The sequence below is a fragment of the Chelonia mydas genome, chromosome 2, assembly GCF_015237465.2.
Source record: "Chelonia mydas isolate rCheMyd1 chromosome 2, rCheMyd1.pri.v2, whole genome shotgun sequence".
In the NCBI taxonomy this organism is placed as follows: Eukaryota; Metazoa; Chordata; order Testudines; family Cheloniidae; genus Chelonia; species Chelonia mydas.
The window spans coordinates 227,764,485-227,780,206 of record NC_057850.1 but is presented as its reverse complement, the minus strand read 5'-3'; the positions used below and the strand labels follow the sequence as shown (position 1 = coordinate 227,780,206).

The 15,722-nt window shown below is 44.4% G+C and overlaps 1 protein-coding gene across 1 annotated transcript in view; it reads left to right on the top strand.

Moving 5' to 3' along the window:
• The window catches only part of ENKUR (enkurin, TRPC channel interacting protein), a 30,350-nt gene that overhangs the window by 11,720 nt on the left and 2,908 nt on the right, over window positions 1-15,722 (top strand). Inside the window, exons 4-5 of the mRNA XM_007058478.3 lie at window positions 3,577-3,806; window positions 13,557-13,703. Of these exons, the coding sequence (XP_007058540.2) occupies window positions 3,577-3,806; window positions 13,557-13,703 (377 nt within the window). The remainder of the gene's footprint in view (window positions 1-3,576; window positions 3,807-13,556; window positions 13,704-15,722) is intronic.

Genomic DNA, 15,722 nt, shown 5'->3' with positions numbered 1-15,722 from the left:
CAATTTCCATACCCAGATGTGGCCCTTAAGCCAAAAGGTTTGCCCACCCCTGTTGTAGATACTCAGCACAGGCATGTTATGAGAATAAATTAATTATTAGGAATCACTTGGCTGCTATAGCAGTAGGGAACATAGAAAGTACCTTGTTATGGGGTCTACAAAGGCAAAAAGGGGGGGGGGGAGCGTCTCCTGCCTACAGGCAAGCAGCATCACCACACCTCCATGCAGCTGCCACAACTGACAATCGTGGAGGTAGGCACTCAGCTGCAACCAATAATAGAAACAAGGCCTGCTGTAAAAGGAGAGAGCGCAAAGAAGGAAAGGAGTCAGAAAGGAACAATAAAGGGGTCACACCCCTCTACCATGCTGCCTCCAAAAATGCAGCCCATAGGGACTGAAGCAGACCACTAGGCTGAATTAGAGGCCAGAAGCCAAAAAGTGTCCTGAGTGGGGGCTAACCAAAGAAAGCCGGTCAGGGAGCAACAGAGACCCCCTGAAAGACTACAGCAAGGTCTAGTGACATATCTCAACAGATAAAAGAAGGTGAAACAGCCAGTAGAGTTTGAATGTGTCTAAATTTTCAGTGTTTAATAAGTGCCAAAGCTTCACCAGGCCTGGGTGCTGGTCTTGGTGAGATGCTTCTCCCAAAGTTTGACATCAACACATCCTTGGGGTTCTGTGTAGAGCAGATTTGAGACAGTTGAAGTCCATCCAAACTCTTGTTTTTTCCTAACAGTTTCTTGGGTATTGTTATTAAAAGAGAACATGACTAAGGATTGCCTATTACTAGGGCCCTGCCAAATTAATGGCTGTGAAAAATGCATCATGGACCATGAACTCTGGTGTATTGTGTACTTTTACCTTTATACTATACAGATTTCAGGGGTGAAAACAGCATTTCTCAAACAGGAGGTCCTGATCCAAAAGGGAGTTATGGGGATTTGCAAGATTATTGTAGGGGGGTCATGGTATTGCCACCTTTACTTCTGCACTGTCTTCAGAGCGAGGTGGCTGGAGAGTGGCAGCTGTTGGCTAGGCACCCAGCTCTGAAGGCAACGTGGAAGTAAGATTGGCAATACCAGACCATGCCATCCTTACTTCGGTCCTGCTGCCTCCAGAGCTGGGCAGCTGGGGAGTGGTAGCTGCTGGCTGAGGGCCCAACTCTGAAGGCAGCAGTGCAGAAATCAGGGTAGCAATACCGTACCATGCCATCCTTACTTCTGCGCTGCTCTTGTCAGTGGTGTTCAGAGCTGGGCTCCTGGCTAGCAGTTGCCGCTCTCCAGCTGCCCAGCTCCGAAGGCAGCAGCAGCACAGGAGTAAGGGTGGCAATACCAAGACCTCCCTACAATAACCTTGCAACCCCTGCCCAACGCCCTTTTTGGTCAAAACCCTTGTAGTTACAACACCATGAAATTTTGGGTTTAAATATGTGAAATCATGAAATTTATACTTTTTTAAATCCTATGACCATGAAATTGACCAAAATGGACCATGAATTTGGTAGGGCCCTAATTATTACCATCTCTTATTAATATGATCTGGATAGCTGGTACTTAGAAGGTCACGTCCTGTCTTACACTATCAGAAGTAGAGCAAACAGCTTTCGCTATGAACCTCAGGGATGCAGGTAGACAAATGCAGGTAGCTACATGACCCTCCTGGCTTGCGTTTATGTAGCTTATGTTTCTTGTATCCTTCTGCTACCAGTAAATCCTTCATTGGCTTCCTCAGCCTATACCTCTGAAGTAAAGAGGTGTGAAGTCTCCCACTGTTTAGAATTTTTTTGTTTCTTTTGTGCTACCCCTTGTTTAGGTTGGCAAATTTTCTTTTTATTGGATTCAGTCTGGAAGATCTTTGGTTTTTTGGCTGATGGTCTTTGGAGGTTCCTGATCCTTCCTTTCCCTTATTTAAAAAAAGGAAAGAATGGAAAGAAACCTTACTAGTTGTTTATATAACATGGATTGATATTTTCATCACTGCCGGATGCAGTGTGTGAACTTTTTAGTAGAAAGGACAGTCCCTCAAGCTATGTGCACTATGAGAGTGAGAATCCTGGATGATGGTATCTTTAAAGAAGGAGAAATCACTTACATTGTAATTATGCTTCTTTACTGATATAATCTCCCCGGATTTTTACTCACTCTTCCACCTCCTAACAGTGTTTGGGGTTTTCAGTTCTGAGGGATTTTGCCTGTATGGATGTACTTAGTTGAATGTTTCACCTTTTTGCTCCAAAAAGGAATGACAGTTGAGTGCTCTACTGTGTTCTACCACTCGTGCTGCTGGAGAAGAGTGTTATACCTGTTGGCATTGGTGAATGGATATGGTAAGGGTGCAACCCTCAAAAACTCCTTAGTTTTGAGAGTTCCCAGTCAGTCTCTGTCTAAATGTATGAGACCCAAGAGTGAGAATCCTGTGTAATGACCAATTCAAAGAAGCAGAATTACAAAGAAGGTATGTACTATATGTGCTGTAGTGCCTAAATGTAATATGTCAAGAATTGAAGGTATTACAAATAAAACAGCTACTCTCTTGAATGACAGTACCTCCCAAAAGTTTTACAAAAGCTACTTTTACTGTTAGCCTTTTACCACATAATCCATTGTACAGAAACATACTTCTGTTAGTTCTCAAACTCTGGTCTGTGGTCCACTAGTGCCCCACTGAACACTTACTGGTGGCTCACAGAGAGCTGGTTGGTTAGTTGGTACTGCCTCTTCTCCTTGCTTCCAGCTGCCTCTGCAGCTGTAAAAGCAGCTGAAAACAAAGAGGATGAGCCATCACTACAGCTTTCACTAGTGGGCTGCTGTCACACAGGAGGAGGAGAGGAAACAGAAGCTACCTTCAGTGACTGAAGCTCCCAATAGGACTAGAACTGCCAGCGGTCTTTCTGTGAGAGAGGGAATGAGACAACTTGACAGCATGTTCAAGAGAGAAGGAAGCCAAAAGCATGAGCAGAATGCATAGGGAGAGAGGAGGATCGGGCAAGCATTTGCATGGGTTTAGGAACAGGTAGAGGAACAGAGCGGATAGGGAGGTAGATTAAATGAAGAGCAAAATGAGACCATTTGGGTAACTTATTTTTTAAAAAGACAAAATGTATTAATGAGAGCTAAAATATGTAAATATAAACATTTAATTTTTCTCTTCCATGTAAAATAATGCACATGTTTAATTTTATAAAATATTATACATATTTTAAAAATATTTCTTTGAGGACGGTAAAACATAAGTTAGGTAGTATAATTCTCCTACAGCTAGCAGAAAAAATATGGATCAAGTCTTACACAATAGTACTTTTAAATGGATTTTACAGTGTAAAACCTGATCAGAAGCTATGTAGATTTTCTGTAGGTTTTTCATCCAACAAACTTTAAGTAGCTTTTCATTACAGTTGTTCCCCAAGCCATTCTTATGTTGTTAACCAAGTTGATTTTCATTTAAGAATAACTCTGTACGTGTTTTCTTTCAGTTTTAGTTGTTTCTCCCACTTGAGATACTGGAGAATGCTGACATTGGAAAATTACTTACTGCTTTATACTAGCTACAAGGATGTTCATATGCTTAATTCCACAGGAAAAAGAGACGAAGGAAGAAAGAGGTTACTAACAATACCATCAGTGCCACGTGTGACAGATCACCCACTTATGGGAATTCAAAGTAAAAAGAATTTCATAAATACAAATGCAGCAGATGTTATCATGGGAGTGGCTAAGAAGCCTCAACCTATTTGTGTTGACACGAGACAAGGAAACAAATATCTCCTTGAAACTTCAGGACTTGTCCCAAAATACATTAATAAAAAGGTATGTTTTGTTAAATTATAGGGGGAGTTATATTTGGATTGCCTAACACTTTTCATTTTAAAAGATGCATCTGACTTTTTCTGAGAATTTCTAATAGTCCATTGTTTGCAGCAGACATTTGAAATTCATCAGGGAGAAAGCCCTAGGACGAGAGAAGTGCCTTTTCTTTTTACCATGAAATGTTGTTCAGGTTTGGATCAGATATAAGCTTTTGAGTAGTCTCCTTCTCCTTCTCTTGTATTGTCAACAAACTTTTGGCAGCATGCCAAAATAATAACCAACTATGAACATTCTAAAGAGCTGAGTGAAATTGACATGATTCATGTCATCTTCACCACTGTAATCCCTGAATGGCAGTCCTTAAAGAGACTAGACCGGGCAGCAGTGAAACTCAGAAGAAACATATAAGAAGATGCCATGACTTCCAGGGTTTGTGGCTCCAGGGCAGCCCCACCATATGGACTGTCCCAGAGCTGTGGGCTCCAGAGCTTCCAAACTCCTGGGCCAGCTGGCCCTCCAGGCTGCCCAACTTCCAGAGCCACTGGAGCCAGCTGGCCCAAGAGTCCAGTTCAGGACCAGAGAGTCTAGAAGCCCTGAAAACCCCAGCTCAAGTTGGGGCTCTCAGGGCTTCTAGGCTCCCTTGCTGCAGTGCCAGGTGCCTCAACCCTGACAGTCAGGGATTGAGCTGGGGCTATCAAGGCTTCCAGAGCTGCCAGGATCCTTACTTGAAGCCTGAGTAGCAATGACTGAGCTGGGACTTGGGGCTCACAGGAATTCCAGGCTCCGTGCTGCAGGTTTCCATGTGTTTTTGTGAAACATTTTGGGATCCATAGATTGGCATTTTCAAGCTAAACTTTTTTGTTAGGAAACTTCCAACAAACTCTAGTCACAAGCTCCCTAAGGGAAAAATTGCAGAGGCTGAACTCTCTCAGGCCTGCTGAGTAATTGTGGAAGATACACAAGGAGCTGTAACCCCAGGATCCTGGTCTAAGAGTGGGAGAATTGTGAGGCTCCACCCCAGGACAAAAAGAGGGTACAGAGTTGCAGTTAGTTCTCTACTGTGATACATCTGTTCTGGCATTTTCTAACTGTTGAGTGCATGACCCTGAAAGCTGCATAACATTCTTTTAACGTAGGTTTTTTTTGGAGGGAGTTGTATGTAATATTATTAATGACAGGGTTGAGATTTTAAATTATTTGAAGTAGAATGGGTATTGCTGTACATACTACCAAGAGCCATATTTTTACAAGGACTATCACCTAACAGCTGACAACATATCTTCCAATATGGGCCAAATTCAAAAATAATACAATGAAAATTCCATTTCTAGTGAAGCAGAAATGAAAATCCTAAACTTTTTCAGTGTATTGTAGTGCATATTGAAACTCCTTTATTATGAAACTCCATTTACAAGGCCATATCCTTGTGCAGCCTCCATTGGACTCCAAAGCAGCTAAAAAAAATACTAGTCCTGATTCTCCAGAATTTTGCACCTTGACTAGTCATTTACAACTGTGTAGTGAGGGTATAAAGTGCTATCAAATCAGAAAGGCAAGACTGCAGAAGAGTAAATGGCTGGCTACTCAAAGTGCAAGTCAGTGAAAAATCAGGCCCTACATGATGACTGTGCAGGAGGAAAAGACAAGCATCAGACACTACACAGAGGGACTGTGATGGGGTGTATAAACCCCTCACTGACCGGAAAGGGGTCTAGGAGAGTCTGTGTACTAAGGTTGCTCTGACCCTCCAGCCCTGCCAATCAGGAATGGTAGGGAGAAGGGCTTTAAAAGGAGGAAGCTGCAGTCCGCAAGGGAGAAAGCCCCAAGAAGGGAAACTAGAGTGGATCCTGAAACAGGAAGAGGAGCCCTTATGCTCAGAGCCCAGCACAGATACAAAAATGTGGATCTACATCCACCAGAATCGATCCGCTATCCGTCTTTTATGTGTATCCGCACCTGCAACAGCAACCCGTGTCACAAGGGCTAGCGGGGTGGGGGCAGGGAGCAGAGATGAGTGAGTGGAGGGGTGGGGTCTTGCAGGGAAGAGGGGGCGCGAGGGCAGGGACCGGCGGTAAGGTGCGGCGCAAGGGTGGGGTCTCGACGACAAGGGGCAGTGTGGGGGCAGGGGCTGGGGGGAAGGGGCGTCACATCGCACGTTGATCCTGGGGGCTCGCGAATAACGGCACATGCCACGGCAGCACCAATGCGTGTTGCATCACAGCAGGGTAGAGGGGTGGGGTGCCAGAGCCCCGCCTGCTCCAATCCCTGCAGCTGTGGGCAGGCCCTGCTGTCCAGGAGCTGGCAGGCTGGGAGCACAGCCCGTGCTTCCTAGGCGGGCCAGGCCATGGTGGGGACATTGGTGCTGCCTCAGGGGCCTGAGCTGCTGAACAGGAAGCAGCGCAGTGAGTGGCTGCTGGTGAGCCCTGACTCGGCCTGCCGCCCAGCCACTGGCTGCTGGCCACCAGCTCCGAGCGCGCTGCGCCCCCCAGGCTGCCCGAACCAGGCGCCACGGGCCAGGCACCGCCGGTGAGTAGAGTCCCGCACAGTTGGATCTGCATCCAATCCACTGTCCACAAAAATGGTCCACATCCGCGGATGCAGATATGAAGCGGATATCCATGGATTTGCAGGGGGGTGGTTCCTGGCCTGCACCGCTTCCTGCAGCTCCCATTGGCCGGAAAAGGCAAAACTGCTACCGCTGGGAGCTGTGGGGGACCATGCCTGCGGACGGTCAACGTAAACAAAATGTCTTGTGGCCCACCAGTGGATTACCCTGATGGGCCGCGTGCTGAAGGTTACTGACTGCTGTCCTATCCAGTCATGCTAGGCAGAGACTAGGAACACTTCAGCGAGATCTTGCCAAAACAGGCAAAACCCCAGCCTTGGAATCTAGGACATGCCCCTACAAAAGTAGAGTGGGTTAGGGTAATTGAACTTGAAGACCCTGATGAAGGACCTTCAGACTGGGGGTCTTGCCCCTTACCCCATTCTTAACCCTCACCCAAGGGTGAGACATACAGTGCCTGGGCCAATATCCTTGCCCAAGACACCAGTTTTGTGAGGGAAGAGCAGGTAGATCCCACCCTTTCATGGATATGCAACAAATTAGCTACAGTCAATGCGGAGGTAGTAGACCCCAGAAGGAGAGACAGTGGCCCCACTTCAAGCTATGAGGGGAATGGCTCTATCACAAAAAGCAGAACAGGGTCCAGCTGCTAGTCCCTAACATTTATCAGTGGGAGGTACTAGGGTTGGCCCATGAGGTCCCCTGTGCAGGACATTTCGGGAGGGAGAAAACCTTTGACTGCTTCACAGGATACTTTTGCTGGCACAGAGCATTTCAAGATGTGCGGACTATTGTGCTTCTTGTCCGAACTGCCAGCTGTCCAGGGTTAAGGTGGTCATCCCTCATTCCACTGCTCCTAATGGAAACCCCTTTTGATAGGGTATGATTGGATCTAGTTGGCCCCTTAAAAAATAGTTCAGTGGGCCATCAATATATTTTAGTGGTAATTGGTGTATGCAACACATTACCTGGAAGCCATTCCCCTATGATCGATTAACATGAGCACAGTAGTCACTGAGCTGATGAAGGTGTTTGCCAGGGTAGGCCTGTTGTGGGAAATCTTGACAGATCAAGGGCCCAACCTTACATCCCAGTTGATGCGAGAGCTGTGTAAGCTTTTGAAGATAGAGAAATTGAAAATATCAGTCTTCCATCCCTAAATAGACCACTTGGTGGAATGTTTCATCAAAACCTTCAAAAAGATGTTGAGGAAGTTTGTCACCACTAACCCCAAATGATGGGACGAACTATTGCCCCCACTACTGTTTGCCATCTCAGAAGTACCCTGCCCTCTATGGACTTTTCCCCTTTCAAGATACTGTATGGTTGGCAATGCAGAAGCATCCTCAATTTGTTATAGGAGTCGTGGGAAAACCGAGAACCAGAGGCAGAAAACTTGGTGCAATATGTCCTCCAGCTGCGTGAGCTTATTAAAAGGTTGAGGACCTTCACTTGCGAAAACCTACAGAAGGCCCAACAATGTGAGGAAGCAGCCTACAACCAAGGAGCGGGACTACACATGTTCAAGTCAGGCAACTGAGTAGTCCTACTGTTGTCAAGTTTGAGTCCAAGTTATTAGCCCAATGGCAAGGGCCTTTCAAGGTACTGCATCAGGTAGGCCCCTAGATTATGCGATACAGCATCCGGGGAAAAGGATAGAAACTCAATCTATCATGTCAATTTACTGAAGGCCTGGCATGATCTATCATGTCAATTTACTGAAGGCCTGGCATGATAGGGAGGCCCTTTTAATCACTCCCCTTACCACAGACCCTGAGCTGGGTACCAAGATCCCGACAGTGGAAAGGATCAGTTCTGTCGAGAAGAGGGAGACCCTAAGGGCATATCAAAAGACTCATCTGGACCTGTTAATACAAGCATTCCCCCAGGCATTTTCAGTCCTTCCAGGACATACCTGGAACCTGAATGGATGGTAAGAGAGACTGTTTGACCTTTACTCAGGAGGATGTGGGACACCATCAAGGCTGAACTCCAAACTATGCTGGACTTGGGCGTGGTGGAGGAGTCACACAGTGAATAGTGAAGCCCCATAGTTGTCATCCCAAAACCCAGTGGTATGATGAGATTTTGCATTGATTTCCATAAAGTCAGTGCAGTTTTCAAGTTTGATGCATGCCCCATGCAGAGGCACCAACTTTGTGATTTGCCAGGGGAGTACTCGACACCTGCCCCAGCCCTGCCCCCACTCCGCTCCATCTCCCAAGCCCCCACCCCACCTCTTCCCACTCTTGCCCCACCTCATACTGCCCTGTTCCACCCCCTCCCCTGAGCATGCCCAGCCCCAGCTCCTCCCCTCCCCTCCAGCACCTCCTGCATGCTGCTGAACAGCTGATCGTGGCGGTCTGGAGGCGCTGGGAAGGAGGGGGAGAAGCTGATCCATGGGGCTGCCGGTGGGTGCTGAGTACCTGCTATTTTTTGGAGCACCCACGGAGTTGGCACCTATCGCCCCATGCCTAGGATAGATACGCTACTGGAACATTTTGGGGCAGCAAGGTACAGATATGCAATTAATCTTACAAAAAGGTATGGGGTAGATTCCATGGACTCTGGAGTCCAGAGAGAAAACTGCATTTGCCCACTAGTCAGGCTGTACCACTCTTAAACAATGCCATATGGGCTAAATGGAGCTGTGGCGACCTTTCAAAGACTAGTGAGCCAGGTCCTCCTCTTATGTGGGCGATAAGCCACTGCTTATTCAGATAAGCCACTGCTATAATTATATATAGCCAAGATTTGGACAGCCATCTTGGCCGTGTTACCGAAATATTGCAGTCAGTCGCCAGCAACAGCCTAACTGTCAACCCAGCTAAGTGCAAGATTGGGAACTCTGATGCCGCCTACTTGGGAATATGGTGGAGGTGGACATATATGCCCACTTGTGGACAAGGTACAGGCTTTAGTCAACTATCTGAGGCCCATGACCAAGAAGCAAGTTAGACAATTTCTGGGTTTGCCTGGATGTTACAGGCGCTTCATGCCAAACTTTGCAACCACCCAGCGTCCCTCACAGACCTGATGAGGGATGGGAAACCACAGAAGATGCAGTGGTTTGATGCTTGCAGTAAGGCCTTTAGAACATTACAAGAGAGCTTATGATGCAAACAGATGCTCTTCAACCCACAGTTTTCAAACTAATTAGATGGACACAATTAATGTGGGGCTTGGGGCAGTACTCACAGGACATCGGCGGAGAGGAACACCCCATACTGTACCTGAGTCAAAAATTATTTCAAAAATTATTTATGAAAAGGCATACTCGGTAATCAAAAAGGAAACTGTGGGTATCAAGTGGGCCATGGATACTTTACGTTATTACTTATTGGGGACCTCCTTTTTGCTGATTATGGACTGATGACTGCACATAAGGAAAGACACAAACACGAGGATCATGCATTGGTACCTAGTTCTACAACTGTACAGATGTCCCACAGAGCAGGCAAGGCTCATACAAACACGGATTTCTTTTCTCAAGGCACAGACACTACAACTGACAAGGACAGCATGCTCAATGCACAACATGAATCCCGGGTGTCATTTTTGAGTGGGAGGGTATGTGAAGGCATGTATAAACCCTGCACTGACAGGAAAGGGGCTTGGGCTGCTCTGTGTGCTAAGGTAGCCCCGCCCCTCTGGCCCTGCCAGTCATGCATGTTAGGGAGGAAGGCTGTAAAATGAGGAAGCTGCAGTATGCAAGGGGGGAAGCCCTGAGAAGGGAGCGACTGGAGTGGTTTCTGAAATAGCACAGGGAACCCTCACGCAGAAACACTCCCAGTGAACCCCAGGGGCAAGCCCTATAGAGAGAAATTGACTTGGCTACTCAGCCATAAGAACATCTGACAAAGCTGCTGCCCGGGCACCCCTGAAGTAAGGTGGTGCCACAGACACTTTTGCTTTTTATTGACGCCAGGAGGAGCTTGTTTTGTGTTGAATCTGAACTTTTGCTTTTCCCCCACCTGTAAACAAAGTAAGCAAGCCCACAAGGGCAGGGCCCGCTGCCAGGAACTAAGAGTCTGTGGCCTGTACTGGGCCAATCCCGTGGTGGGAACTGGACCTGCTGAGCGGCCCTAGCCTCACTAGGGAGGTGCCCCAGAGAGATACTTTTTACAAGGACTCTGCACAACTATGGATGTCGTAGAGCATTGGCTCTCAACCTTTCCAGACTACTGTATCCCTTTCAGGAGTCTGATTTGTCTTGCGTATCCCAAGTTTCATATCACTTAAAAACTACTTGCTTACAAAATCAGACATAAAAATACAAGTGTCAGCACACTATTACTGAAAAATTGCTTACTTTCTCACCTTTACCATATAATTATAAAATAAATCAATTGGAATATAAATATTACATTTCAGTGTATAGTATATAGAGCAGTATAAACAAATCATTGTATGAAATTTTAGTATGTACTGACTTTGCTAGTGCTTATTATGTAGCCTATTGTAAAACTAGGCAAATATCTAGATGAGTTGATGTACCCCCTGGAAGACTTCTGTGTACACCCAATTGAGAACCACTGTCATAAAGGAGATCTTTGTGGTATATCACTGCATCAAACCCCAGTCATGGAGGGAGAAGAGTGGCCAGCTACTTCCCCATATCCTATAGTAACATCCATGTCCTAGCCACTTGGACATGCTTACAAGTCCGATTTTCAGCTGTGTAACATTTTAGGGTGTAGCAAAGACCTTTTACTCATCTTTGCTCCATTTCCCAGGGTTTGGCTCTGTAATTACTTTTTTCTATGTAAATTAATTTTCATTACGTTTTCACCAAAAACAAGCTTGAAATTTGCACAACATGCTATCCTGTGGAGTATCAGGGCATGTCTACACTAAAAAGGTAAGTCGACCTATGTTAGGTCAACTTAACAACCACAGCAGTAATGGGGAGCCCAGTTGCTGCCTGGTGTCTCCCCGTGGGGAGCATGGCAGCTGCCCTGAGACTCCTGATCCCCACGGGGAGCCCGATGGCTGCACTGAGGCTTCCGGCTCCCATCAGGAGCTGCCCAGACTCCAGGCCCAGAGCTCCCCTCTGGGAGCCCAGCTGCAGTGGGGAGCTGAGAGCCTGAGGGAACAGCCGAGCTCCCAGTGGAGAAGAGCTGGGAGCCTCCAGGCAACACCAGGGCTCCCTGTGGGGAGCTGGGAGCCTCTGGGCAGCTGTCCAGCTGGCAGCAGGGAGCCAGGTGGGCACAGCCCAACGGGAAGCCTGGGGGAAGTCAGGCTCTAGCTAGAGCCCCTCACTTGCCTCCAATGACAGCCCGACTTTCTTGTCAATTTCACAGCTTCAGCATGGAGCTGTGAAATTCACAAGAATGACAGCCAACAGCCAATGTAAGTAACACAGTGTCTACACAGACATTACATTGCCCTAACTATACCTACATGGGCCCTATGCCTCTCATGGAGGTGGAGTTATCATGTTGGTGTAGTAGGGCAGTTACATCAGCAGGAGCAAAACTGTAGTGTGTACACCGACCTGATTAGGTCAACATAAGCTGCCTTACATCAACCTAACTCTGTAGTGTAGACCAAGCCTCAGAGTTGACTCACTCTCACTTCTCTCCTAGGCCAGCTGAAGAGCATTGCAAAGGCAGTATGCTCAGTCACTGGGGAAACAGCGCTTCATGTTGCTCTGCAGTGACCCTATGCCATTTCAGGAGTGGTGTTGGTAGGCTTCTGATAGAGCCCAAACTTTCCATTCACTGGATGGTCATTGTGATATGCAGCTTTGGGCCAAAGGGGGGGAGGAAATAAAGCAGAAAAATATCTGGGATTCTCAGCCTTCAGAGGACCCTGAGCCTCCAGTGTAACAAAAAAAGCTAAACTTGAAATATTCATTGGTTGCAAAATCTCTACAAACTACAGTTTACAATCCACAATGTTACTGGTATATGTTTCCTCCTGATACATTTGCCTAGTATCCATAAATATCAGCTCACATCTAAATCATTGAATATGAAAGGTGACGTGAACACTGATTAGGATTAATAATATCCTTATACTCTCATCTGCAAAAAGGTAAGACTGAGTAAACTGCTGTATGCTGTCTATTTTACCCAGTCACACACTTTTCCATACAAATGAGTACCTGTTTTATGTCCAAAAGAGCAGCAATCCATCTTCAAATCATAAAACTTGCAAGAAATACAGAATTGCTATACAGAACAAGATATTAATTTGAAAAATCTTACAAAATATCGCAAAGGAAATTGCGTTCATTATGTTTGCTTACCCACCAATTTATGCAGAATTTTACATGTGAAACTACACTAGTACTTATAGCAGATTTGAAAGATCCATTAGAAAGTAAATTTTAGTATGTAAAGCCACATTCCAGTCAAGGGAATTTTTGTCTGTTTTGTATATTACCTATGGAATTCATAGGGACCTCATGCCCAGTAGCTGGGCAAGTGAACAAATACAGAGGAAGGAGCAAAAAACGTTCCTATCCTTTGCACCACGTATACAATGGCCAAGCATGGTCACTGTCCCTCCGAGCACCCATTGGGTCACAAGCCACCCCAAAGATGTAAAGGATGATGTAGTGGGTGTGTTCCCCCTGCACATCTGGGACCTTCTGAAGGAAGTGTACCTTCTTGAAACACAATCCTGCCCAGAGAAATTGCTGGGGTTGTATATCACTCCTAATGCAAAACTATGTCTCTCAGGCATAACTGAGACATTCTGCAACACATTATATTAAACATTTTGACTTTTTTGTATGGTATATAATGTTATAACAAAAATCTGTACACATGAAAAGCAAAGGAATGCACATTTCAAAGTATGGCATTTGATGTCATGAAGTATTGATATAAACTAATTGCACTATGGTTAACTGGTCTAGAATTGTTCCATAGATGAGTCTTCTATCAATCCTTAGATATGGAGGTTTCCATTTTTACTTCCATCTGGTTCTGAGGCCTTATACATAAAATTGATGAGAATCATTTTCACAGGCTTTGGACGGACTACAGAAGAATCAGGCTTGATGCTTTTTCAGAAGATGGCCCTGACATGATTTTTATTGTTTAATAGTAATAAACCATATTCAAATCTACCTTGATAAATTTAAAATACCATTACTGATACTATTTATATCATATTGTTCATTGATTTCTTCTTATAAGTTTCTATAGGGAACTTTTCCCTTGATGTTTCAGGATTATGGTCTTACTCCTAAATATGTAATTAAGCGAAGCGAGGAAGTAAAGAGAGCCCAAGAAGAGTATGATGCGTATGTCAAGGAGACTCTGAGGCAAAAAGCCATGAAACGGCTCTCTGATGAAGAAAGGGAAAGTCTCCTAGAGGTATGCATTTTGATTTAGGTTTCATAGTGTAAGTACAAAAGACAAATTAGATTTGTATTTCCATATAAGTAACAGGAAAATATACAATGTATCAAAGTACTATGGTGCACAAGAAACAATGCATTTGGATTGGCTAGCTTTTCACTAGATGGAGCTCGAGAATAATTATAGGTAGGGCTGGGCAAACAATCTGATCTGACTCAAATTTCACAGGTTCAGGATGTTCTAAAGTTCAATTTTACAGGTATCTCCCATCTGGGGCTCCAGTTCTGGATCCCTTCCCCCACAGCTTCAGTGAAGTCAGTGAAGCTCCAGGCAGCTACAGGGATTCAACACCAGGGATCCAGCTGCAGGATTAGTGCCTTTTGAGTCTTAGATAAATACAGCTTCTTCTTTTTTTCCAAATTCATGACACCCCATTTTTAATGTATAGTGTACTTCATACAACATGTATTCCAAAATGTTTTCCAGTGTTAGATAATACAGGGGAAAGGGTTAGATAACGAATAATATCAGAGGAAGAGAGAAATAAAGAGGTATAGGCAAGGGGAAAAAGAGACGTTTTCAGCTGAGACTTGAAACAAGGTGTGAGGTGGAGAGATACAGACAGAAGACTGTCAGAGATGTCAGGAACTGTCAACAAGAAGGCTCTCGCACCAATAATCGCAAAATTCTGTAAAGCAAAAGAGAGAAGGCAACTACTATTTCTCAGTTTTCACCATGGATTGTGAAAGTGGTGAGTCTTTTATTTATAACCTCACAATAATAGTTATAGAGGAAGCATGTTCATTGTAAGTGCCTATTTATTGGGCCTTTGTAACATTTATTTGGGGTGAACCCTACCATCTGGGCTGGAATTTCTCTTGCTTTTTCTTTTTGTTTGATAACATTCTGTTCTGACATTTGTCAGATATCAGAGTGTGATGAAAGAAGTACTTTTTGCTAGTTAAGAAATTTTCAGATACTTATTTTATTTGGATAATCCAATATCTTCTTTTAAATTCTTTATGATGTCACAACAAATAAATGGAAATAGTTAGAGACAAAAATCTGAAATTTCTTTCAATTTCACTTACTTTGGGTATACTCTTTATGAGGAAAAAAAGAGCTTTGAGAATAGATTCAGTATATTTGTCTCAGTGATTCAGAATTCATAATTTTTTATATAGGGCTAGGTCATCAGTTTACAATCTTGCCCATAAGAAGGATCAGCACATTGTTATGCTGCCCCTGGAGCAGCACTGGAGGGAGATTTTGACTCTGTGTTTTGGGCTCCCCGCTTCTCCAGGGAGGAAGTAAACACTGATAGGTCTATACACTGAAGTCCGTGTGAAAACTCCCATTGTCTTCAGTGGTGCAGGATCAGATCTGAATTGCACACATTAAAAGGTGCCTCTAAATGACAAAAATTAATGACTCTTCTAGGAGGGTTTCAGAAATCCTGTATTAATTTTCATATTTAAATACAAAATAGTAAAGAATGCCTCATGTCTGCTGAATTACTACTAGCTTCATACACATATTTTACTGCTTTTGATTGTAAAGAAAAATAACGTTACAAACCAGCAACTAAACAGGCCCAAATTCTGCCTTTAGATGCACATGCTGCTATAGTCTTTTTTTTTTAAAAATCATTTACAGATGACATTACCAGATTATCATTAAAGATTTTGAAAATACCCATCACAAATAAAACACAACCATGTACAGATACATGCTACAAGTACACAGATAAAGCAAGTCTTGTAATGCCAAATGTAGTCACTTTAGAATACCATTTTAAATCTGTAATATATTAACGTTCCATTAAAATGTAAGCATTGCTTAGATCACCCTACTTATTTTAGGACACCAGGCCAAATTCATCCTTGCTATTACTACATTGACTTTTAAGAGATTAATGAATTGTGCCCATTTATTTGGCCCCATTAAATATTATCCAGATGTTAATCAATTATTTTAACTTCTGTTGATTGTTACTGGGGGCTGAGCACATATCATAGGGCAAAATGTTTGTTA